Source organism: Branchiostoma belcheri, unplaced genomic scaffold, assembly GCF_001625305.1.
Source record: "Branchiostoma belcheri isolate BF01 breed outbred unplaced genomic scaffold, Haploidv18h27 scaffold65, whole genome shotgun sequence".
Taxonomy (NCBI): domain Eukaryota; kingdom Metazoa; phylum Chordata; class Leptocardii; order Amphioxiformes; family Branchiostomatidae; genus Branchiostoma; species Branchiostoma belcheri.
The window spans coordinates 771,785-797,783 of record NW_017804298.1 but is presented as its reverse complement, the minus strand read 5'-3'; the positions used below and the strand labels follow the sequence as shown (position 1 = coordinate 797,783).

The following is a 25,999-nucleotide window of genomic DNA, read 5'->3' as shown; positions in this document are numbered from 1 at the left end:
CTGGTAGAGACTAACATTATTACAGGTTCATTGCACCGGGAAAACCCCCCTCAGGCTCATGAACAATGGATCACAGCTTAACGTCCCGTCCAGGACTGTGATCCTTAACAGTAGTGAGCATGTTGGGTGAGCGACAAAAGCCGGGATTCGAACTCCCAACCTCTTTGTCCGGCATAATCACTGGACTACACACGCTATTATTTTGAATGGAAACTGATACCGTCCGGCCCTCACGTTGTGGCTACATGTGCTGGCTCCCTGCCCCAGAAATCCCTAGCCACACCCCCAGGTCAGGTGTCACGCTAAGAATAAAAGAATCGTTACGTAACCGCCCGTCGACCTATCATCGGCTTTGTCCGGTTGTGTAACAGCCGGCTCATTTGCATATCTGGACCGGCGCGATAGACACAGAATATTCTGTTTCTGCTGTGGATTTTTACTAGTCTCAACTCATGATCATTTCCTCAGCATAGCAGTTAATCATTTCGCGCCACCCGATAGTGAATTGTGATGCTGTGCTATATTAGTATGCGCCAATCCTTCCCGTAGCCTGCCGCGATCTGACCGTGCCAAGCTGGCTTGACGCGACTACCAAAACAAATGGCTGCCAAGTCAGAGGATCCACGGGAAAAAGCTAAGAAGCCCAACTGTATGAAGAGATGTAGCAACGTCTTTGTGTCGGCTCTAGAAGGATTCTTCTACAGGTAAGGACATTTTTTAGTTTAAGAAAATGTATTATCTTGCCAATGCCGGGTAGATAGCACTACCTGATAAGACAGACAAGTCTAGGATAATTATACATAAACATCACTAGCCGTTCCTCTAGGACATGTAACCAAGAAGGCTTAAACCTTCTTCAAATTATATCAAGCAAGACCGGTCTTCTCTACCCCTCACAGCCTTCTTTACATACACCTTCCGTTTAGTTGGCTCCTAATCATATATAGGACCCATTTGTATACAACCAAGGGGATTGTTCGACCTTGATACTACAGTACTACAGTATGCAGTAGAATCATGATTTCTTTCTATCTGAACATTATGAATTTTCAAACCCGTGGAAGCTTAGTGATGTAGAGTTTTAGAAAAGTGTTTCGGATAGATTATCATAAAGGTCGCAATGCTATTGTAGATAAGTGTTTTGCCACCAACACATGTATGGGCTATTATATCCTGTAGTGCGGGCAATGCGTGCTAAAGTGTTTGTTGCCATGCGAAGCGAACCAAGCATTTGTGCCGGGAAATTAGAGAGCCTGGGGGCAACCTACCGTAATAACGAGGTTAAATGTCAGCATGGGTGTCCTTCAACCGATATATCCTGTCACACATCCACAGTTTTGGGTACAGTTTGATATTCGATGACTGTAAGAAATGATGGCAGATTTTATCATACAGTATAAGAAATACCAAAGCACAAGTGAAAACGAAACAGAACGTTGGCTTTATCTTGATTGTGCAACAAACAGGTCAACGTTCTTATGATCAAATTTGGACTCACCCAAATTTTCCACTGTACAACTACATCTCATAAGAACGTTGACCTGTTTACGCACATGTCAGTATATACAATAGACTGTCGTTTTCGCGGTGTAAAATAAAATAGAAGCTGAAATAAGGAGTCTTTCGGTACACATTAAGATGTTTATATTTTCTGATCTAATTTCTGTAACATTTGAACCAACATGCGAAGAAACGTATTTCTTGTTTAGCATTACCATTAGGGGAGGAATTTTTTCCTGTATTAGTATGGTCGATCGTAATCGGATCTTTGAAACAGCATTTTAAAAATCCTCTTATGGAAAATTAGCTATTGATTCATTCGCACAATCGTCTTACTATTTAGTTAGGTTACACTGCTCCTCAAAAACCCTTCCTATAATATTGAATATTTATAATTGCAAGTCACGTACGTTGGAGATTCCTGTGCCCGTTCGGTCAATAACCCTGGCGCGCTCCCAAGGGGCGGCTTTTGTTATTCATAAATTTTTCATCATTTGTCTGTACTGTGCGTTTCCCCAGTTACAACAAAACGTAGGGGCACGGCGTGTCTGTAAACTCGGCGTCTTTTTCTGTCGTTTTGATTACAAAATAATATGAGAGAAAAAAAACTGTCACGATTCCGATCGAACGTATTCGCACTGTAAGTGGACAGACACTATTCGTTGTTCCATTCAAAATTACATACTTAGCGCTTGACCAGCGCTTGACATGTTAAAATAACCTGGTCTTGTAATTTGATCTTTTGAGCTTCTAATCGTTTACATTTTGTGTAATTTTCCCAGAATGTTTTTTTTTTATTTTGTTTCATTGCAATATGATGGACAAGAAAATTGCACTGTATTCTGAGTATGACGTATCGATTTCAATTTGTGTAATTGATATGACTGACCTGTTTTCCACGTCACCAATAACGGGTGGTTGATCGATATTCGTACCAAATACTTGCTCAAAAATCACACGTCTGTGCGTAAAGCCAAGACAAAGAGTTCAAAACGGTTAATTTCTAGTTTATCGAGCGTTTTCAATATAACGTTCTGTAGCCCAAACGATGATTAAAAAACACTGAAAGCCTGTTGCTAGTACTGCTTATTAATAATTCATTTTTAATTCCGGAGCAGCGCAGTTATAGCTTTTCATACCTGATCATCTTTCAAGTCATATAGCTCCAAAATGTCGTAACTATGCAACCAGTGGAGTTGGAATTTCAAATTAAAAATATTTTAATGGCAGCCGGTCGATCGAAATGCACACCAATTTCTGAGATGTGGGCTTATTCACAGCTTGGCATTCTCTAAATGTTATATCGAAGCAAAACACGTTGATTTAAATGGAAACCTATTCCAGTGCGAATGGAAAAATTCCTGACCTATTCAAAAGCCACACTGCAAACACCTTCAGTTGATTTAAAGTTAAAAGTTGTTTAAAGTTAAAACTTTTGTTCCAATACAAGGTATGATACCTTTACATAACGTAAAATCGTTAACTTATTGTTCTCAGCTAGAGTTTTCTCCTAGTCACAGAAGACAAGAGTGACTGGTCGAAATCTCCAGGCGAGAACAATCCCTTTTGCGTTGGAACCAGAATTATACTTTAAACGTGTAATGTAAACAACGTTTAGATGAACTTTCATATGAGACCTTGACTCTTCCTGTTCCCAGACTTGGTAAGCTTGTTGCCGGTCACCCATGGCTGACCATCCTTCTGACGCTGCTCCTTGGCGGGTCCCTGAGTGCCGGGATGGTGAAGTTCTACCAGGAGAGCCGGGCCGAGAAGCTGTGGGTTCCGTACGGCTCCCAGGCGCTGGTCCACGAGAACTGGGTCTCCGAGAAGTTCCCGGCAAAGTTCCGCTTCGAGTTTGTGCTCATCGAGGCCGACAACGTGCTGGCTCCGTCTGTGTTACAAGCGGTAAGACATTTTAGGACTGCCCTAAAGTATCCGACTTTTGGTTTAGAGCCAGAACGTGTGTTCGACCGTGTTCGATCTCACGTAATTCGAACCGAACACGTGTTCCACTTTTTCTTAGAACCAGAACCCGTGTTCGACTGTGTTCGATCTGACGTAACTCGAACAGAACGCGGATTCTATTTGGGTTCACTTGTGGCCATTTGCGCAGGCTTCGTTTCAATGTTTGATTGCGTTTTGGAAGATAACGTTCCTATAGATCACAGTTTGGCACCCTAGCGGCCTTCTATTACTACCACTAGATCGCGGCTAGAAAGGGGCCTTCTTGGTTTCATTGACTGCCATGATATTCTTACGCTGTAACAATGTACCCCACTTACCTTGTTCCTTTTTCGCCAGATGCTCGCATTAGACACATCGCTAAAGAACGTGTCGACAGATGCTGCCAACTGGACATCGATATGTTATCAGTAAGTAGAAAATTTTCTGACACACGCATTGATAATGCTGTCAGTGGTTGACAGATCTCCATTAGTCGCAGTTGCGATTGTGTGATAGGAGAAATTGAATCTGCATCGACACTTGCACATTTAGAAGGGTGGAAAAGCATAATATCATGACTTGGTTTGTCCTTGTGAAACAGCAATGGAAGTATGCATAAAAACTTGACCTAAAAGGCATCTTACATCTTTAACATTCTCTGGTATATTTTTAATTTAAGCATCTCATATCAAATTTATTCCTTACCTTTATTACAGGATCGGCCCTAACTGTTGGTCCAGTAGCCTGCTTGAGCTGTGGAGTTTTGACGAGACCACCATCAACGGACTGACACAGCAGAACATACTGGACAAGGTCAACCAAAACAACCTCATAAGGTACACAGGAAAAATGGGTTATCTGTCAATCTTTGTGTGGCAAAACTATATCAACACATACCCCACTGAATACCAGATGCTTCTCACCCAAATGTTAAGTCATACAACATTGCACAAAAATGTGTGAGTTCGAGTAACAGATTTAAAGGAATACTTAAAACTTCTTATCTTTCTTTCCAAAAAAATCAATGTCACCTTCTTTGCTTTCTTTCTCCTTTCATTTCTACTACACTGTACTAGGAAGAGGATCGAGTGTAACAACACATTAGAACGACTTTATGTATATATAAAAGTGTATATGGGAACCATAAATACCTTACGTATATATCCCAGCCCAGTGACGTTCCGGCCGTACGATGTTGAGGCCGTGCTGGGAGAAATCAGGCGGGACTCCGGAGGTCTGATATCCGGTGCCAGGGCCACCACTATGCTGTACTCTGTCAAGGACCAGAGCGTAGAAAGGCAGGGAGAGAGGGTAAGATCATCATTTGTAATATTTGGTGGAAGACGAAAGTTATTTCTAACTATTGCTTCAATAATCAAATCATTCGTTGTCTTGTGCTCTTTCTTCTTATGAGTGGCTTTTATAAGCCTTGTTTTGTAGTGATTATGAAGTAAAGAAAAAAAATCCCTGCTGCCTAACCCTGTAACCAACAAATATTTGGTGCTTATTTGCCGTTTAGGCTACTACTAGGTATGACAGGTAGAAGGTTGATGTAAAATACAGACAAAGCTAGAGTCATCATGGCCTAGAGTGAAGTCTGGGACATGATGGCAGACGTTGACCTACGTCACAGTCACATGACCCTAATTACGTAACCGTCTTACGTCACAGGTTGATGAGATCAGGAACGAGTGGGAGAAGGGATTTCTGGAGGTGGCACAGCAAAAGAGGTCAGATGGGGTCACGGTGACGCCATTTGCCACAAGAAGGTAACAGACAAAAGTTGAAACTTTTTCTCTTCTCCCATATGCTTTTTGGTAGTTAAATTATTACTGAAAATAAATTAAATCTTAAATTAGATCGTAAATTAGATGTTCTTTGCTAGTGTCTGTAACCCATCAACATGGCGGACGTTAGTGACGTCAGCTTAGTCACGTGGGCACTAACTTCCTGTATTTTCCTCCGCAGTTTCGGAGACGAGGGAGGGGGAGCGATCCAGAGCGACCTGACTCTGCTGTCAGCTGGGTACTTCCTCATCATCGGCTATGTCGCCATGGTGCTGGGCAAGTTTAACTGCATCGAGCAGAATGTAATTTTACTTAGTCCAATTCATACTCATTACAGTCATTATATATTTTGGATAAATACCTGTTCAACTGATCCTGTTGGTCACTGACGAAAATTATTTAGTGTTCCTTGAAACGTCTGGCATTTTTCAAAATCTATATCCAGTTGCTTGAGTAACAGTATGTTGTGTATCTCATTACCTGGGCGTCTAACCTTCATCGATGTACTTGGAAAGAGTAGTATTACAAATGGCAGGCTTTGACATGTAAACTGGCAAATCCAAGTAGATATGACAGGAGCCTTTTGGCTACCGAAGGAAGCTTTAGGTATGTCATAGAGCTTTAGTTACAGACCTTCATGTCAGCAAAGGTTTTAACCATCCAAAATGGTGGAGTCTAAATTATGTCATAGTCACATGAGTGCCAACGCTATGTGTATTTTTCTGCAGATCTACGTGTCGTTGATGGGTGTTCTGTGCGTGGGACTGTCCATCATAGGGTCCATGGGGATCTGTTCTGCCGCCGGCGCCGCGTACGGACCGGTCCACTCCATCCTGCCCTTCCTCATCCTAGGTACGTGTCTCTGGGTTTCATCAACTCAAAGGATAAGCATAATAAAATGAATTGAATATCATAGATAATCCACTGATATAATGACCCAACGGAAAAGATGGGGGGGGGGGTTACTTAAGAGAGAATAGGCCAGCATGACATTAAGTGAAACTTAACACCAGAGGAGTAACAGAGAGACAGAAAGCCAAGAAGGGCAGAGAAAATGGTTGTCAGTTAATCTGATTGTGCCCCAACGGTCGGATAATTAAAAGATACGGATAGATAAATTATAATGATGATGACAAACGTTCAAGTTTCTTTCCTCTTTCCATTCTCCAGGAATCGGCGTTGACGACATGTTTGTTGTTGTGAGCGCGTGGAACAACCTGTCCCCTGCTGACAAGAAGCGGGACCGGCGGCATCAGGCGGCGCTGGCGCTCAAACACGCCGGCGTCTCCATCACCGTCACATCCATGACGGACGTCGTGGCCTTCGGAGTTGGGGCCTCCACGGTAGGCAACATCTTTCTAATCCTTAAAATAAACGCCATAAAATGAGTGAGACTAAAAGGCATCTGTATCACAACACGTCTTTTCCGTGAAATGCCATTTCGAGCGCGTGTGATGCAGTATGGGTTCTTAGAACTTTCGAACGCGTTCGATATGTTCGAATGTGCTGCACGTATGTTCTTAGAACTTTAGAACACGTTCGAATACTGATAGGACGTATTGCCCCAGCGCCCCCCTCACGCGTCTGTGACCGTCTAACTGTAAATATACACATACAAAAGCCATCGTCCTCTAGCCTCATGTTGTATCTATTAAAAACATAAAGATGTGCCAATGTCATGTCTCCCAGATCCTGCCAGCCCTGCAGTCCTTCTGTATCTACGCGGCCGTCAGTATTTTCCTGGTGTTCGTGTACTCCTGTACCCTGTTCTTCGCCGTCATGTGCCTAGACTTTCAGCGCTGGGAGGTACGAAAATTGCATTTCTCTGTTAACCTATACATAGAAAAGCTAACTGTAGCACGATTTGTATAACATTGTAAGTACATATACTCCTTACAGTTTCCTAAAATCATATCCACTTGCTTGAGTAACTGTTTTGGAGTATCTTATTACCTGCATGTCTATCGACGTACCCCTCACATTGGCTTTTAGCGCACACTTGTTAAGGAAACATGTAGTGTGTTATCATGGTATTATTCGTTACGTTGTTCTTATGATATTATTCGTTACGTACGGTTTCCAGGGCCGGCGAAACGCATGTTGCTGCTGCTACAGGCACAAGCCCGACTACAAGCCCACGGAGTGTTCACAGAAGGATCGTCTGCAACTTTTCTTCCAGAAGATCTACGCTCCGAACCTGCTGACCATACCTGGCAAGGTCTGTAAATCAACTAGATTTGGTGAGGTTTCTAATGTGAAAGTGAAGTTGATTTGTTTCTGGAACTTACACTACGTATTGCATGTAAGTATAGAATACAATCATGCCCTAAGGCTAATTGCATGACTGTACAGGATCAAAGAAGTAAAGTAATTAAAGGCAATAGAGAATATGCAACTACCATCTGGTGAACTTAATATATGATATTACAATGTACTACGTTTGCTATTGTGGGGTTTGACTTCTTCTTCTTTAATTTTACATTTTATGTAAAACTAGTGGCTGAATGGTTGGCAAAATAATAGATTTCACTAGACTCAAACCACCTGCCATTTACGTTACCCCGCAGATCGTTACCCTTATTGTGGTGTCCGCCGTTCTGGGAGTCAGTATCTGGGGCATGATCAACCTGAGGCAGAACTTCGACTCCACGTGGTTCCTGCCCGACGGCTCCTACCTCAAACAGTACCTGACTAAAACTGAAGCGGTAAGATCTCAAAATTATCGATGCAATTCAGTGAGGGGGTTCAAATCCCAACCAATGGGAGTCTAAGGCACGCCACTACACAACCAGCAAGCAAGTTCCTTTTGATTATATACATTGTATAGCATTTACATGTAGTATCTTTTGAATGTATGTTGAATATAATCTCTTTTTGATTATCTTCTACAGTACTTTCCCGATGATGGCTTCGAAGTGGACATTTACGTCGGTATGTTGATTCTTTTTGTGATGATATTCAGCATCATTTCCTAGTTAACATATTCCCTTGCTTGTCATGGACTGTCTATGAACATTGCAGCAATACTAGAACATGTACTCTCTAACAATCATGATCTTCTTGCTGAACAACATCCATACACAGACAGACATGTCTGTCCTTGGTGCTGAACACCATCCACACACACAAACACACCTGTCCTTGGTGCTGAACACCATCCACACACAGGTAAACATGCCTGTCCTTGGTGCTGAACACCATCCACACACAGGCAAACATACCTGTCCTTGGTGCTGGACACCATCCACAGAAACACATAGCTAAACACCCCAGCCTGTAGTTCTCTACTCACATGTGTATCCGCACACATTACAGGCGATATCGACTACTATGCAGAGAGAGCCAAACTCCACACTCTTTACCAGAGATTTGAGGACGATACCTACGTCACAGATGGCACCGTGACAAGCTGGTTTGAGGACTACAAGACTTGGGTGAATTCTACCAAGAATTCTACCCTGCTCGGGCCAGGTGAGGGCCTTTGTGGGAATATAACTCGCCTTTTAGCCAGAGCTATTCATTCTATGTTCTCTGTGTTTTAAATGGCAGTTCGATGTCGCTATTCATTGCAAACGGATAACTTGCACTATCCCCATGGCAAGATGTCAACTAGGAAGATTTTTATGATCAAAAGATCTTGTATTTTCAGAATCATAATTTTCCCAATGATGATTCATGTTTGTAATGTATCATGTATATGTTTTATAGACGGCCATGCCACGGATAGCACCACCTTCTACCAGTGGATTGTTCAGTTCCTGACTACAGACGCTACAGGACGGAGCCACTCGGCAGACGTGCAGCTGAACTCCACTACCTCTCCCGTCACCATCACTGTAAGACATTGTAGCATCAAGCAATACGATTTCCATGCAATAGACATCAGTTAGTATACTGTGGTAATTACGTAACAGTGTAGATTCTTGTAGAATCTTGTGTGAATTATTCCATCAGGTTGATGATTGAAAAGCAAATTTATTTATTCGCAACCACTTGTTTAACTATAGAGCCAATGTTTTGATGACCGTCTGTCATCTTTATCAGGGCAATATGACTGGGCCACTAGTGCAAGACCTAGTCTCAGTGACGGTGAGCCAGTCATAATTGCCCTGATGAAGATGACAGACGGTCATCAAAACGCCGGCTCTTGTAAAACAAGTGGTTGTGAATAAAAAAAAACTTTGCTATTCAGTGTAGCATCTTATATAAACACAGTACCTCAATTCTTGTCCTTCAGGCGTCCAGAATGCGCGGCACGTATAAGACGCTAAGAGACTCTGCTGAGGAAATCGAGGCCATGGACAGTCTGATCGCCGTGACTGATTCTGTCGGCTTCAATGGTGACGCCTTCCCTTACGCTAGGCAGTACAGGGGATGGGAGACCAACAAGGTACGGATTGAAAGTGCTTTTAACACTGCATCAAAGACTTATACTAGCCCTTATTATTTAGTAATTGGGATGTTATGTTGTGCTATATTCTATACCGCTACTATCTTGTCCTATGCTCCAAAGTTACTGATAAATTGTACTGTGAACGATTAAAGTGCAAAATGTCATCTTCCTTTCCTGTTTGAACCCTATTGATAGGGCACAGTGTACGTAGTCTAATCTAAGCTCTGATATTGTACTCAAGATAATCATATCTAATAAGATTAACTTTAGATTATTAATACAGCCTACCTATGGATTAGATGTTATATAGTTTACTAATACTCCGTCTCTAGCCAGACATAGGGCCATGACCCCTTCCTTCGTCATTGGTCATCTTCTTATAGTACTTAGTTCTTCTTAAGCTATTAGCAGCTAGCTTATTGTAATCTGCTCTCAGTAAAACCTCTTCTTAAAGATTTCCTCTGATCATAAAATGTCGTGTCTGCTCTGCCTTGTTTGCCAGGTCATCAAGCTGGAGTTATACCGTAACCTGGGCATCGCGATGGCGGCTGTGTTCGTCATCACCCTGCTGCTGCTGGCTGACATCCTGGGCAGTCTGTGGGTCCTGTTGTGCGTCGTCCTCACTCTGGTGAGTACAAGAGTCTTATTTTGTACGCTAGATGTTTTTTTTGCAGCACAAGAAACTAGTTGTGAAAGATTCGTATCAGTTGTAAACGTCAAAGAGAAACCTTTCGAACGCGCCCTAAGAACGGACTTTCTGTTGCCGTGGACTCATATGTACATTCGAACGCATTCGAATGCTGTTCGAGCGTTCGAATATTCTTCGAATGTTGTTTGACTGTCGCGCTCGAATGTTATTCGAATGTCGCGCTCGAATGTTATTAGAACACGTTTGAATGTTGGGGAAATGATATCACCTCCAGTGCCGTATTTTAATTTCTAATATGGAAGCCGTTATGCCCTGTTGACAGGTAGACGTGGGTGGAATGATGCACCACTGGGGCCTGACTATCGACACGGTGACCACAAACATCATGATCCTGGCTATCGGGCTGGCTGTGGACTACGCCGCGCACATCTGTCACACATTCCTCACCATCAGCGGCACCAGGCAGGGTAAGGGTCGTCTGTTTGTTAGATTGTACAGCCATTTCTGTGCCTGAAGTTGGTATATCAAAGCTGCGTAAGGTTTGAAACATACGTTTACTTTTTTCAGCCTTTTGTGCCTAAGCTGCGTCGCTGCCAAAAAAAAAAAGAGAGAAAAAGATACACTTAGTAAAGGAAATAATCTTTGACTTTTTCAGACCGAGCTCGTCTGGCCTTAGTCAACATGGGACCGGCCGTCTTCAACGGAGGGTTCAGCACCTTCCTGGCCTTCGTGCTGCTGGCCACATCCAACTCTTACGTATTCATCACATTCTTTAAGGTAAGGTAGGCAAATGCAGGTACTGATCTGCACTTCAGCAATTGAAAGTGTAAAATGTATTGTGCTTATGCTACAAAGCATGCAAAATGACATACTATTATTAGATAAGCAAACATGAATGCGCACACCAAAAATGTTCCTTTGATTCGAACAAATGATCTTCGAATCCCCGGTTCGACAAAGGAGATCTTGACCCGATGCCGAACAAATAATGTTCGAATCCTCGGTTCGAATAAAAGATATTCCTGGATCGAACAAAAGAACGCCTTGATTCGAAAAAAGATCGTATGTCATGTGAAGAGTAAGCACATTAGTAGATAGTAGCTGCGAGGCAAAGGGAAGAGCTAGGAAAGGACGCCAACACAAGGACTATCAGTGACACCAGAAGACTCGCCATACTCTTTGTGCTTAAAAGTGTTGGAGTGGCTGTCAACACTTGTAAGCACATTATTGTCAGATTTATAACGAGAATATTTTCTTCCCTGTTCAGGTGTTTTTCCTGGTGGTTGTGTTCGGGTGCCTGCACGGGCTGGTGTTCCTGCCGGTGGTCCTGAGCTGGCTGGGCCCGGCTCCGTACGCCACGGCCGGGGTGCGGGACAAGGAGCAGCCCGATGCGGGGTACATCGAGAAGGCTCAGTCCGAAGGGTTCGCCAACCCTGGCCTAGACATGAACGGGGTAGGTCGACTTAAGATGAGTTGGTTTCATGAGAACCAAACTATGGACCACATTTTTGTTATCTACTCTGGATGGCAGCTTTTGTTAGCTTCAGTATGCTCTCGCCATAGATACCCTGCCGAGAGTATAATGAAGCTAAAATGGTTGACATCCAGTCCACTTATTTTCTCTCGGATTTTTGCAGAAAATTGATGCAACAATTGGGCGAAATTTGAAGATTTCTTGGTGTGTTAGACTCACACAGTCAATGTCATAATCCTTTTTATCATATGTTGTAGCTGCACTGTTTTCTATAAATGATTTCCAACTGATTGTCTCAATTGTTTTAATCATTATAATAAGATTATAATTGTTTTCTGTCCTCCCTTCCTTCTCTCTTCCGTTCCTTCCTTCCCTGTGTGGTGATGGTACCTTCCAGCGGCCCCTGACCGCCCTGGACCTGTTTGAGCTTATGGTCGCCCCTTCCCTGTTGTCTCTGGAACTGAGCAGAGACTATCGGGCTTTAGACGGCCGGTACTCTCCTGACTTGTGCTGACACTTTCTCTTTCCTACAAGTCGTGAACGTTTTAAAGCACACAAGGTAAAAACGGTGAGAGGTTCTGTATCTGCTCGCGTAGTTCAACCATCAGTACATACATGTATGCCATGTATCAATAGCATGATATCATGTATCCTGCACTGTGGATACATGATATAAATGTATGTATATCATCTACATCACGATGTACATGTATATCACCTACATCATGATGTACATGTATATCATCTACATCATGATGTACATGTATATCACCTACATCATGATATACATGTATATCACCTACATCACGATGTACATGTATATCACCTACATTATGATGTACATGTATATCACCTACATCATGATGTACATGTATATCACCTACATCACGATGTACATGTATATCACCTACATCATGATGTACATGTATATCACCTACATCATGATGTACATGTATATCACCTACATCATGATGTACATGTATATCACCTACATCATGATGTACATGTATATCACCTACATCATGATGTACATGTATATCACCTACATCATGATGTACATGTATATCACCTACATCATGATATACATGTATATCACCTACATCACGATGTACATGTATATCACCTACATCATGATGTACATGTATATCACCTACATCATGATGTACATGTATATCACCTACATCATGATGTACATGTATATCACCTACATCATGATGTACATGTATATCACCTACATCATGATGTACATGTATATCACCTACATTATGATGTACATGTATATCACCTACATCATGATGTACATGCATATCATCTACATCATGATGTACATGCATATCACCTACATCACGATGTACATGTATATCACCTACATCATGATGTACATGTATATCATGTGTCCACAGCAGAGTAAAAGTATGACCGCTCTAAAACGTAGCCTTGCGTTAGACTGGTTTTAGACTTTGCTGACACCTCACTAACCCCTTTATATCCTCCATATTCCTTAAAACTAGTTTTTTTACAGGCTTACTGCGTTGCTATAATGTTGTTAACGTCTAATGCTGTCACTACATGTATTGCACATCTTCTAATGCTCAAGCACATTTATTTCATGCTACCTGCCACCATCATTTCATCCATTTCATTCATCATAAGCCACTGTGCATAAGCTTTTATTTATGATTTTAGTTAAGATTTTTAGACCACTAAGAACAAATGCATCCTGAAATATAGACATAGAAGTAGATTCTGCTGATGTCAAAAAGGTTAAAGCTGTTTAAGCTAATTAAATAATATCTAGACTTTGATGTCTAAATGCTTCCTTGGTATGTTGAAGTACGCTTATCTGTTTTCAGAACTTAAATATCATGACTTACTAGTAACTATTCTATTATTTCATACTAACTTTATGCATTTTTTGTTGTCAGGACGTGCATGTAAGCACAGCGATGAATGAGTTTACAAAACCGGCAAGCTTCGAACCCAGAGTGACGTCACAGCCTGTTTACCCCCCGGATATCCCTCCGCCAGACTACGACGCCCCACAGGGTCAAGGTTCACCAATCAGGACCAACCTGGGCTCCACCAACTCCGTACATGGGCATGGGGAGGCCGCCATTAGATGGGGGTCACGGGGTCAGATCCCACAAGTCAGCAACTAGCTGTGAAGCACTGTATTAGACATAGGGATTTTCTTTTACACAACAAGTATTGTCTTAGCCTCTACCAGGCTTCGGGAGGCGGCTGGAAAGAGTAGAAATCGGCCAAATAAGAGAGTTAGCATGCCAGGGGAGTTGGGCACCCGGTGCGGCAAACTGTTCTCTCCCAGCAGACCAACTCCCCTGGCATGCTGTCTCTCTTATTTGGCCAATTTCTACTCTTTCCAGCCGCCTCCCGAAGCCTAGTAGAGGCCAGTATTGTCTCACCTTGCTTATGTTTCGGTGTCTATCAGACACCTTCCTCAGAGCTTCTGATAGACACCGAAACCTTAGCAGAGTGAGATCATGGTTGTGTAAAAAAAAAACTGATGAAACTATTTGCCGATTTGTGTGACTGTAAACTACTGGAGTTTGCAACTTTTCTGCAAATTTTCAGAACTGCCAATATGTCACGTATATAAACCCTGAAAAAACCTTTCGAGATTTTAAAAGACTTTTCATGCCACAAGTATTCATAAAATGATGTTTTGTGTTTTTGTCTTATTGTCTAACAGCCATCTTGCCATCTGTGTTCAAAGATCTTGCAGTAATTGACCACAGACAATTCACAATTCAGAGGAATGACAATGTACTCAGATGTTCCCTCAGGAATTAGACAATATCTACTGATCGCAGATAATATCAACATAAATCTGTTGCAGTAGAATCAATGGAAAAGAAGTGTAACTTATTCATACAATCAGGTATCAAGGAAGATTATTTACAGTAAGACATTATGTACATAGGAAACATTATAAGCCACATGGGAAAACTTTTTGCTCAAGTCTGGGCACAGCATCTACACGATTTAGCATTTTCAAGACTTTAAAGGTTCTTGTAATATAATACTTACCTTCTAGACATTGCAGGATTACATTGACAATATGTACACTCGAATTAGTAACTATAGACTTGCCTTATCCCGTCACAATGTATATATTAGTTCACCTACTTGGTGGAATCTACAACTTGCTATAGCCTAACTACTTATACATCACTGGACATGTTCATCCAGGACTTTTGTTGTTGCCTGTTACTTGCTGCTGATGAACTTGCCTTATGTACAGACAGAGATTTTGTATTTTGGTGTATATACTACAAGAGGATGCTGTTTTAGTTTGTAAATTTGGAGACTTGTGTGGAGTAACACTTCATTCAGGACAGGGTGTTTTAGTAGGCTGTTGTCTGTGTAACAGTTGCACAAAGTATTTTTGAAAGATCTACTTCTACTTTCTGTTTTTGTGATTATCAATGCAGGTTTACTTGCATTATAAATGACACGCTACCGAAATTGTACAAAAGGAGCTTTGTTTAAGGTTACATTGCAGTAATTTGCGGTTGTCTCTGTTGTATTCATATATCTTTACCAAGTATTGATGTTGCACTACAAAGATTATAACCATTTACTCTAATAGGAAGATTTTAGTAATAACTTGGTAGGTGTCTTGCAGTGACACAGATGTGTTTTCTTCTAACTGAACATTCCGTTGTCTTATTTGTCTTTGTATAGTGTCTTCTGTGCTATGCCATATGTGATGCATTATGGATAATTGCAGTAAAACTAGGGCATCCTACACAGCCTCATGTACAATGTAGACAATAAACATATTTCCCTGTGTATATTACGTTGTTCGTGTGAATCATGTTAAGAACAAGACAGCAGGATTTATCATAGTCATACATGTACATATAGTTCCGTTAATCTGTTAATCTCTGAAAACCTTTGGGATTTTTTCATCCTCTTTCTTCAGTTACGCCATAACGAGTAGAAACCGGTTGGTACAGTGCTGCTTCTATTGTCCTGTCACCTTTGCCACACCTTTGCGTGACTCACAGCCGTCCCATGTGGGTAGGTCTGACCCATTTCCACCAGAGTCAATCAATGTAGTCCAAAGTGTGGGAATACGGGCTATTGGCAATACGTTTAACTCACGAAGTCATTTTTGTACAACTACTATTTTACATAACGAGTAACGTCGACGAAGGTTAGACAATGAAATACACAAGGGAACTGTTACTCAAGCATCTAATAAATGCCTGTTCCACTACAGATTTCATTAGTCAATGGTTACATTATAACAGGTCATTCGATGTACATTAGTACAACGAGTTGCCGCCGCGCCACGTGCCTGCGAAGCTGGTGTGTTATACCAACCAAAGTTCTACCGGCTGTGTAGATACAGAGTGATACAGACAACGGAAGGGAATACTAGAAAGACATGTCCCCTTTTCTTGTCCCTTAGATTCATGCAAATATGTCCATATAATTGCCCATTGATGCAGGTGTACAATGTAGTCTGCCCCTTCTCTTACTCCTGATAGGTGTATGCAAATGAGCCAAGATAATTGCCAATGAGCCAAGATAATTGCCCGTCGAGGCAGGTGTAGTCTGAAAAAGGTGAGTGCTGGACTCATTTTCCTGCATACCGACAGCAGAGAAGGTCCACTCTCAAGGTAAGTCCAACACCTGATACAATTTCCCGTAACAAGCCGCAGGAAAAGACTTCTACTTCGATATGCGTGAGTAGCATTGCTTTGAATCCAAGCGGCTTCATCCTTTTTCGTCCTAGCCGCTTTTAAAGCTTTTCTCGACTATTTTTAGTAGAGCGGATGAAGCCACGCCTTATTCACCAACTGGGTTTATTCCTATGTTTTTTTTTCTTATTTCATCACACACACAAAAATTAGTTTTGAAATGTTAAGAATGATTCTGATAAGAAGAAACACCCTTGGATTGTTCTGGTTTAGAATCAGGTCACTCAGCTTTGAGAAGGTTTGAGAAGCTTTACAAATTTCAGAAGTCGTGGGTTAAAAGTATGCTTGTTCACTTTACTTGAATAATTGTGGACTAAGCATCTAAACCTACCGTTACATACCGACTTGGCTTATTTCAACACATAGAAAAATTAGTTTGAAATGTTCAAAATGTCCCTGGTAAGAACAACCTGCATTGATATGTTTTGCACGAATTTGGAATCAGGTCACTTGACACATTTTGTCTGTTATGTTGTCTTGGTGACAAATCAGACAATTGTTTGTGTGTGGAAAATGATGTTGGGAAAAACCATACATGATGGATTTTCAAGCGTCCTGATGCCAAAGTGACTCTACTAAATTCTTATCTCGTTAATCATGTCAAAACCTTTCTTGATTTGTGACATTTTTGTGCCATTGTAATCACAAATCCTTGACCTAAATTTGATTGAGAACACTGTGCATTGCCATTGTAGGAATGTCTACTTATTTGTTGGAAAATCTGTTCCATTACAAAGTTGTACTGGTCATTCTTTGTCCTATAAAATGACGAAAACTTTCCTGACTTTTCAGACTTTTTCCAGAAAAATGCCACTCTTTTGCCATTGCAACTTCTTGACATAATTTTAGTGATAATAGAAACACTGCAATGGTAACTTAGTGGATATCTACCTAATTACCGAAAAATTCCTTGCATTATGAAGTTTTACGTTTTTTTCTCTTCAACGCAGGTACACTGTTGAATTTAATTTAGTATTGTGTACATTGTTTAATTGATAGTCACATGTGGTACAAATTCAATTTTGAATCGCTGAACGTTCTCCATCCAGAATGTTGAACATAAGCCGTATAACGTGCTGTGTACGATGATTTCTCCTCTGTGTTGTACAGGTTATCTGAATTACTGACGGAAGACCTACGACTCACCAACACAACATGAAGACTCTGGCCATCGTCGTTCTTTTGGGATTCGCTGCATGTAAGTAACAAGTTTCGTCGTCTTTCGGTTCAAAGAAAAGAAAAGAAAAGAAGGAAGTAGTCTTAACTCTGACCAATTAGTTTCTCATTTTATAGTAGACAACACCGTAATTACGTAAAGTTGCCGCATAGAAAATTGTTTTACTGTGTTCGTCCTGAAATGCAAATTGCAGGTTGACTGGTCCAACCGGTAGTCAAATAATGGTCATTGAGTCATTATTACCGAGAGAAAAACAGGTGGTTATAGACAAATAGGATTAAACACGATTACGTCAGTATCGTTGCCATGGCTACAAGTGACGTCACAAGGACCAGTTGGACTGGTCTGTGCATCAGAGGCACCATGCGGCTAGAACAATTCCTGAAAAGCACCAGAAAGTGGGTCGATCCCACATGAAGTAAATCATGATAAAGATGACTTGAGGAAAGATGAATTTTCATCATCATGTGTGGTCCTAGATAAACATGTACATCATTGTCATCATTAGAAACGAATTGTGCAAATTGGAACTATTTCTTTTCTGTAGTTCATTTGGGGAGATCCAAAATGAACTACATGTACAGACAAAAACCGAGAAGGGTCGGCAAACAGTATATATGAACTAGAAGATTATAGAGACTGGCCACTGACCGAGATTGCTGGACAACTCTGATTTCCTCATGTGTCTGAGCCCCTAAGTCTTTGTCTCTATCCCGATGCCCTTTAGCTCAAAAGGCTAGTGTTCATAGAAGAATAAATTCTAAGTAAGAACTATCTTTTTTTTACCACAGACGCAGCCAGTCAGACCATCAACTGTTTCCAGTGCAAGACGAACGTTGTGGACTCGGTTATTGGCGGCATCACCGGTGATAACCCGTGTCTGAAGATGGCCAATAACCAAAACAGTACCATCCAGACTGCCACCTGCCCTGCTGCCACCAAGTGCTACGTAAGTACAGCACGAATGGCTATGTGTAAGATTAAACCTTACAGGGTACTATATACTAATACCAGTGTACTATTGCTGTAGATCTGTTAATACACATTAAGTCGGACAATGTCTAAAATGTTCTATATAAGGTGCTGTGATAAAGCATTGCGAGCATTGTTTTGTTGTTAAAAGAGTGGTTCATTTTTTTGCATTGAACTTGTGGTGAACGATACAGACTATCCAGAACCGTGCCAGATCCTAACCCTAACCCATCCAGGCATACTAACAGAGTGACGGTTCTGGATACAATGCGGCTCCTCAATGGGCAGGGCCGGTCGTCACTACTGGATGATGGCGAGTATTAGTCTCTAGGATCCTAGGATGCTAGCAGATCCTAGGATGGTAAAACCCAGTATCAAATTGGCCAGGCAGTATCCATTCGCCAGAGAGGGTCCATACTCCACCTACATGTATCTGGCCAATGGATACTGCCTGGCCAATTTGATACTGTGTTTTGCCACTCTGCTTGGAGATTGTGCGAGTACCCAAAGATCTGACCGATTCTAACCGTACCCCCCCCCTCCCCCCACCCTACTGCAGACCAAGATCCGGACCGTTGCCCAGTACGCCTTCTCCATCGAGCGGGGTTGCTATGCCAACTATGACGACAAGGGCGAGGACACCTGCACCGAGAAGGAAGAGGACGGCTGCAATGGACTGCTGAAGACCGGAACCTGCTTCAAGTGCTGCAACACCAACCGGTATGATCCGTTATTTTTCCCTTTTTTTTGGCAACGTCTCAGGGAGGAGCCTAATGGTACAGTATTGTGTGCAATTCGCAAGAATTCTAGGAATTGTACAGGCATTTTGTCCACAGGCATGCGGAATGTCCACAGGCATTTCTCTGACCCACATCTATGCCCACATTCCTGGAACCCTTGAGAAGACCTGTCTGCCCGTTCACTATACACTGTAGGGGAGGAATACACTGTATCTATCTAGACTTAACAGATACCAAGTCTTCCTCAAAATCATGATATGATGGCAGTGCCATGCAAACAATAACCCTAACAGCAACCACCGTCGCCATGGCAATGTATGTTTTCATTGCCAGTCTTGTTATGTTTGCCTTCGCACATATTGTTTTCGCTCAGTTTCTCTCCTTCAAACACATAAGGTCAATGACCTGGCCCAGACGTCTGTCACCATGGTAACTGGTGCTGTAGCAACCCTGTGGAGTTGCATTATGTGGCAGGACAGAGTTGGAGATGCTTGCCACGATGTACATGTACTAGTATATGAATGTGTTAATAAGTAGAGCAGTAGTTTGGAGACGCGTGCCTACTCATATGGTTCTGGATAAACCACGGCTCTGGATACGCATGGGCTATCCAGAACCATGCCAAAGCATTATTCTGGATAAAGAACACGTTGGTCCCGACACAACAGCCACTATCAAGTGCCCTTTAGAAGCTGAGTTGACCAAGCTCTCAAATATTATCGCCGATCGTTAATATCTTTCTTGTCTCATTCGCAGGTGTAACCAGAACTTCGCCCAGCTGGCCGGGGTTAAGAACGGAGTCAGCGGGAGTCACGTGGTGTCAGTGCTGGCGCTTCTGCCCGTTGCCATGGCAATGCTGTTGTAAATGCGCATGCGCAACCCGAGCCACACCACAGAATCAGTTGTACATGAAGTACGTGTGGTGTGTACTTCTGAATCTCAGGTGTTGATGTTCAGAATAAGAATTGTTTGAAAAAGTGATTGGCTCATAATCACGTAGTTTGTAGATATAAAACTTAACGTATCATAATAAGTATGTAAGTCTGGAATTAATGTCTGCTACAAAGAAAAAAATGTTAACAGTAAAGTCAAAGATATAAATGATTATGCTCTAAATATCATGATTTTATACGTTTTTGTAATTTTAAACTTGGTCGGGGTGGAGGTTCGTAACTTACAACTGATTTTTCTCTTTCTCATATGATATTTATACTATACAATCACATAGCATTTTTTTTATTTCGATAAAACTATGACATACACGTCAGTATCGTTAGGCGGCAGTGCTGCACTGTCTGATGACGTATGTTTGTCGGGAGATCTGGCGATCGTTGAACAACGAACATGTGAAAGACACCCATGCACGAATAGCCGTACAGCTATCTAACATAGTAGATACTTGTTAATCAAAATCTGGAATAAAGATCCTTGTAGTGTGTGACGTTCTGTTTTAGTTTACCCAGCAAGTGTTAGTGCGTGTGTGTGTGTGTGTGTGTGTGAGTGTGTGTGTGTGTGTGTGTGTGAGAGAGAGAGAGAGAGGAGGAGAGAGAGAGAGGGGGAGGGAGGGAGAGAGAGAGAGACAGTCACAAACAATTCTTCAATTCCACGGGGTGAAGTAAAAAGTGTATACATTGTGGTTCCCTTTTTTCTGGCTATGCCTCATGAAGCAAGAATTTCTTTGATTTACAAAGAGTCGAATACAAAACACTTCCTCTTGTCACACATCCTCTTGTAACACTTCCTCTTGTCACGTACCTTCTCTCAAAAACACCGCGATTGTTGTCAAAATACGACTCGACAATGTAACAAAACCGGTTTTTGGCCTTAACTAGACAGAACACAAATGTGGTGACGTATAGTAACACGTGGGTTACTCGTACATATGCCAATGTGAAGTCTCGGGATACAGTACCTTAACTTCTTTTTAAAATCTTAAAATATGAGTGCAATAAGAGTTGGATATCGTCTGTGTTTCCTATCATTTACTGTCTAAACGCGGTAACGTTTTTGTGACAAGACGAGGCCGACTTGTTAAGGACATGTGCCATGGATAACATTGACTGGTCCATAACCAGGTGTCCCACGATAGATGTTTAACGACCCGTGTGTAGTCTAGGCGTGGCCTTGTCCGGATTTTGTGCAAACGGGCGCACTTAGCTGTACACAGCGGGCGGAGAACACACCAGTCTGACTAAGGTAAGTCCCAGAAACGAATAGAAGCATAGAATCATGCCTAGAAACGTAGGAAAAGCGCAGGTAGGGTTGTAAGACATGTTGCAGTCTGTTCAAAGCAACTTTGGCGGATATCTATCGATTTAGCTGTTGTTTTCCCAGCGAAAAGAGAACAATACGAAGTGGCGCACTCAGTGTCGAGTTGCAGTCGTCCTTGGTAGGTATGCTGGCGAATAGGACAACGTTAAAAGTCCAGGATGTCAACTTAACGTTTTGCGATAAGCTGCCTGATACCTGGAAATTTAGACTCAGGAACAGGGCGTAGTTTTATTGATAGTCGCTATATAAGCCGTAACGTTTAAAGCCACCATATTACCTGACGCCATAAGTAGATCGCTTTATCTGCTACCATAAGAACATTTTATCCGCCGACATAAAGATATTTTATCCAGTCTAAAGCGTCTAAAGGACATCCAATGCAACATCCTAACATAAAAAGTACTGTTTTATACCTCAACTGTGCGTATATCTGGGAGTGCTGCTCTGGAGATCTCTCAAACCAACGCCTTTTTTGTTCAAACGCAGTGATTTACAAAATGGCGGCTTGAATGTTTTACAGTTGGGAACACACCGGTTCAAACTCGTCAAGCCAAAACCTACAACATGAAGCTTCTGGTCGTGGCCGTGATCCTGAGTTTCGCCGCATGTGAGTTTTTTCATCTTATTCGATCACTTTTCACTGAGGCGGTGAGCGTTGTGCAACCAAAATTGGACTTGTGTCACCCTTTATTTTGTAATTGGGATATGATGTTAATGTATGATTAGCAAAATACAAAAAAAAATCGTTCCTTATCCATGTAATTCGTTGAGAGATGTGTTCCTTTTCAATAAGCGGTCGCCACCGCTAGTGGAAAGAGGGTTCAGTGTTCAGGACGTAAGTTCTGTTTTCTTTCAACCCATACGTCTTTATTATATATCATATCCAATTGCTAGTCATAGGTCATAAATATTTAATTTTAATCGCTCAACGTTTTCCATCTAATTGAAAGGTAGCGCTAACAGTGCCAAAAGCACACGCAAGACATGAACATCCAACAACAGCTATTTTTCTGTCCAAAAGGACGCCTTGGTAATTACTAGTAAGACAAAGCCGAAGGCCAGTACCGGTTGTACTGCCGTGGTGTGGTGACTCAGACATGTGTGCTGTGTGCACAGATGGCCTCTTTTCTCACGCAGGAAACGCCTATAAATTATTCATTGACATTTTTTACCTCCTTTTGTATTGTCTTCGGTTTATCTCATAATTTGGATATAGAAGATCATCAGTGAAAATGATTACAACCTTATCTCCATCATGAATAGCCGAAATAAAAATACATGTAATATAAAAGAACAATATTTACATAAGCTCTAAATTTTCACCCCAGGATAGGTCCAACATATTCTGATGACTCCACAGCTTTTTGTTGTTTTTCATTCCAAAAGTGGGTTTGATTTAAGTTTAAACGTTTTAGCTCCCTAAACCTATGTTTTTAGCCTCTATATTAATAGACCGATCCGGATCGAACACATCGGACCACCTGTTCCATTTCGAACACTTCCGTCAAAATCAGCGCGATTTTACGAACACGGGTGTTCGAAATAGGTGTTCGAAATAGAACAGGGGGTTCGATGCGTTCCATTCGGGTCGTTCTATATGTCTCCTTTGACGTTATTTACAGACGCAGCGAGTCAGGAGATGGTGAATTGTTTTACGTGTAAAGCGGGTGTTGGTGACTCCATCCTGGGCGGTATAACTGGGAATAACCCATGTCTCAGGGGCGCGAACGATGCCAACTCCACTGTGCAGACCATCACGTGTGCAAAAACGGCTAAGTGCTACGTAAGTATGTCCTGGGGGTATAGAACGCACTCAGTTAAGGACATCCAATGCAGTTTTCAGGGCTTGGAAACCAGAGTGGAGAGTTGAAACAACCGTTAGTGTCCCAAAGTATATCGACATTCATGGAGCAAAATTGCCCCAAATTCTGACGAAAAACGGTTACTGGAAGAACCTGGATTGATTTTTAGGGTACTACCAAGAAATAAAGGACTAATCTTGGGGCTTGTTTCTGCTGTTTTAAATGCCCAGAGTATGAAATACTGATTCAAAGGTGCTAATCTTTATGTATCAATATCATACAGATCGTACACAGCTCTAATTAAAACCCATATTACCACTCCTTTTCAGACCAAGATCCGGACAATTGCGAAGTACGCCTACAGCATCGAGCGGGGCTGCTGGACCAACTATGACGACAAGGGAGACGACAACAACTGCGACGAGGCACAGAAGAGTTCCTGTAACTCATTTCCCTACACCAACACCTGCTTCAAATGCTGCAACACCAACAAGTAGGTCTAGAATATGCATGCTGTACAAAATGACTAATAAACTGCATGGTGGACGTACTAACTACTAAGTAGCTAATACCAGCCCAGAAAAGAACAAGAAATAGTCATGCCTTCAAGTACCAGGGTTATCAACGAAGGATTGACAAATTGAGTTGTCCAAAAACTCATTCTATCGCGGAGTGGAACTCACTGTCACTAAGTACAGTAGGGGTATTATCATTGGATAGCTTTAAACAATGTGTAGAGTTAGATGTTCAAGGGTTAGGTGTAACATGTCGATCGGTGTAATGTAGTCAGCTGCCGCCGCGTCACGTGCCTGCGCCGAAGGGCGGTTATACTGGCTATACAAATACAAATACTCTTATGTAATTAAGTGGCACTTTGGTCTTGAGTGGTATTAAAAGTAGCCTCGTGGCTAGGAATGTTGACCCAGAATCCGAATGTTTCGACTACTGACGTCCCTGTCTGATCTGAATGGAATTTTTCCAGTGAGAAATGAAGTTGGATGATCTCTTACACGTTGTTTTCTGTTGTTGTTGCTTTTTTACAGGTGTAACGCGAACTTCGCGCAGCTCGATGGAGTGAAAAACGGAGTGACCGGGACTCACATCTTTTCTGTGCTGGCCCTGCTACCAGTCGCTGTCGCCATGTTTCTCTAAAGCTTGAGTCCCCATAAGACTCCTTGGAATGCTAGAAATTCCTAGAAAGTGTTTGAATAGGGTGAACAATGTGCCAGCGAAGTTAGACTGCGTACAGTTCCACACCAAAGGTTGCCAATGTGTTGCCAATGGCTGACTTCTCTGGCAAGAAAGTTTCCCCATTTGACCAGTTTCTAAGAATTTTCAGTCAACTTCCAAGACAGTAACTTCACACATAAGCGCAGCTAGAGCATCGGCGAAATTCCAAGACAATCTTAAAACTTTATACACCAGCTTAAATGAAATAATGAATACGCAGTTCACCCCCGTACCGCTATGTGGCTCGCTTTCTAGTGAAGCATGTTCTTTGGGAGATCTTCGGATTGTTGAACAGGGCATGTGGAAGATTTCAGTCTACTATAGCGACGGTACAGTGACACTGCACTGCTAGCATGCTAGCCCCCACCAGGCCTGCACAAGGGATTATGGACAGTAAAATTCGGCAAATATAATGGGAATAATTGGCCAGAAGAGCCAGCCTGAAGCGTATACTAAAGTTACCCTACAGTGTGCAAAGTTCAATGGCAAATTATTCCCCCTATTTAGCTAAATTTTACTGTTTTGATCCCGCGTTGCTAGTCTGGTTGAGATTACTGAATTATGAGCTCAATAATGTCGCTATAACAACGTGTTGCCGTGAAATTGCCTACACTGTGCACACGACCATGATGTTGTTAATGCTTTGATCAAAAACGCTTGAATTTGCCATGGGGAATAAAATGGTTACACAGACACTCTCTGTGTTGTTTTGCGTCGTTTACAAATATAAAGGGCGAAAGGGTTAGACTCGGCTATGCCGGAAAACCGGTTATTGGCCTTACCTATTCAGACCAACAATGTTGTGACGTATGACCACGCATAAGTTACTCGTACATATGCCAATGTTAAGTCGGGGGTACACTACCTTAATGTGAAATCTTAAAGATCATGCAATTTTACGGGACTATCTAGCGTCTATGTTTCCTACTACATCTACGTCTAAACGCGGTAACGTCTTTCTGACAAGACTTTGCCAACTCGTGTAGGCTGTGTTTTAAGATAACATTGGCAGGTTCATAATTACCCAGCGTTTAGTTGAGGTGTGGCCTTACCCAGGTTCCGTCCAAAGGGGCGTACTTAGCTGTTAACAGCGGACGGAGAACACACCAGTCTGATTAAGGTAAGTCCCAGAAACGAACAAATGTCGTTCAAGTCTAGATACCTTGAAACTTAAAAAGTTAATTATGAATTAAAAGCGCAGGTGGGATTGAAAATCATGCTGTAGCCTTCACAACCCTATTCTTTTGAATTAAACCGCGCGAACGGAGTAAAATAATGCGACCCCAAAACATGTAGTTTCCTTGATAATCACTTTAAACGGTAACGTCTT

The 25,999-nt window shown here is 41.9% G+C and overlaps 3 protein-coding genes across 3 annotated transcripts; all 3 read left to right on the top strand.

Annotated features, from left to right (window-relative positions):
- Positions 1 to 370: 370 nt before the first annotated feature.
- Positions 371 to 13,906, top strand: LOC109483512 (patched domain-containing protein 3-like). The gene is made up of 21 exons (XM_019786543.1): positions 371 to 704; positions 3,159 to 3,405; positions 3,802 to 3,872; positions 4,161 to 4,280; positions 4,614 to 4,755; positions 5,116 to 5,213; positions 5,413 to 5,533; positions 5,960 to 6,083; positions 6,402 to 6,574; positions 6,921 to 7,037; positions 7,315 to 7,449; positions 7,799 to 7,936; positions 8,123 to 8,162; positions 8,547 to 8,702; positions 8,940 to 9,067; positions 9,469 to 9,621; positions 10,127 to 10,252; positions 10,596 to 10,740; positions 10,929 to 11,050; positions 11,541 to 11,726; positions 13,673 to 13,906. Exons 1-21 carry the CDS (start codon positions 601 to 603, stop codon positions 13,904 to 13,906), a joined length of 2,880 nt encoding a protein of 959 aa, XP_019642102.1. The 5' UTR covers positions 371 to 600.
- Positions 13,907 to 16,364: 2,458 nt separating this feature from the next.
- LOC109483616 lies at positions 16,365 to 20,559 on the top strand. The gene is made up of 5 exons (XM_019786653.1): positions 16,365 to 16,398; positions 17,590 to 17,675; positions 18,446 to 18,603; positions 19,186 to 19,346; positions 20,123 to 20,559. The coding sequence occupies exons 2-5, from the start codon at positions 17,633 to 17,635 to the stop codon at positions 20,229 to 20,231; spliced, it is 471 nt and encodes a 156-aa protein (XP_019642212.1). The 5' UTR covers positions 16,365 to 16,398; positions 17,590 to 17,632; the 3' UTR covers positions 20,232 to 20,559.
- An 883-nt stretch (positions 20,560 to 21,442) lies between these two features.
- LOC109483620 lies at positions 21,443 to 25,362 on the top strand. Its single transcript, XM_019786659.1, has 5 exons — positions 21,443 to 21,562; positions 22,158 to 22,244; positions 23,260 to 23,420; positions 23,769 to 23,932; positions 24,483 to 25,362. The coding sequence occupies exons 2-5, from the start codon at positions 22,202 to 22,204 to the stop codon at positions 24,589 to 24,591; spliced, it is 477 nt and encodes a 158-aa protein (XP_019642218.1). The 5' UTR covers positions 21,443 to 21,562; positions 22,158 to 22,201; the 3' UTR covers positions 24,592 to 25,362.
- The last annotated feature ends 637 nt before the right edge of the window (positions 25,363 to 25,999 follow it).

What these genes read in the sequence shown, in the direction of transcription:
- LOC109483512 (XM_019786543.1), top strand. Translation starts at nt 601, where the DNA reads ATGGCTGCCAAGTCAGAGGATCCACGGGAAAAAGCTAAGAAGCCCAAC. An exon ending in TAGACTTTCAGCGCTGGGAG is followed by an intron (nt 7,038 to 7,314) that starts GTACGAAAATTG and finishes TACGGTTTCCAG; the next exon opens with GGCCGGCGAAACGCATGTTG. An exon ending in GGGGATGGGAGACCAACAAG is followed by an intron (nt 9,622 to 10,126) that starts GTACGGATTGAA and finishes CTTGTTTGCCAG; the next exon opens with GTCATCAAGCTGGAGTTATA.
- LOC109483616 (XM_019786653.1), top strand. Translation starts at nt 17,633, where the DNA reads ATGAAGACTCTGGCCATCGTCGTTCTTTTGGGATTCGCTGCAT. An exon ending in TCTTTTGGGATTCGCTGCAT is followed by an intron (nt 17,676 to 18,445) that starts GTAAGTAACAAG and finishes TTTTTACCACAG; the next exon opens with ACGCAGCCAGTCAGACCATC. An exon ending in CTGCTGCCACCAAGTGCTAC is followed by an intron (nt 18,604 to 19,185) that starts GTAAGTACAGCA and finishes ACCCTACTGCAG; the next exon opens with ACCAAGATCCGGACCGTTGC.
- LOC109483620 (XM_019786659.1), top strand. Translation starts at nt 22,202, where the DNA reads ATGAAGCTTCTGGTCGTGGCCGTGATCCTGAGTTTCGCCGCAT. An exon ending in CAAAAACGGCTAAGTGCTAC is followed by an intron (nt 23,421 to 23,768) that starts GTAAGTATGTCC and finishes ACTCCTTTTCAG; the next exon opens with ACCAAGATCCGGACAATTGC. An exon ending in AAATGCTGCAACACCAACAA is followed by an intron (nt 23,933 to 24,482) that starts GTAGGTCTAGAA and finishes GCTTTTTTACAG; the next exon opens with GTGTAACGCGAACTTCGCGC.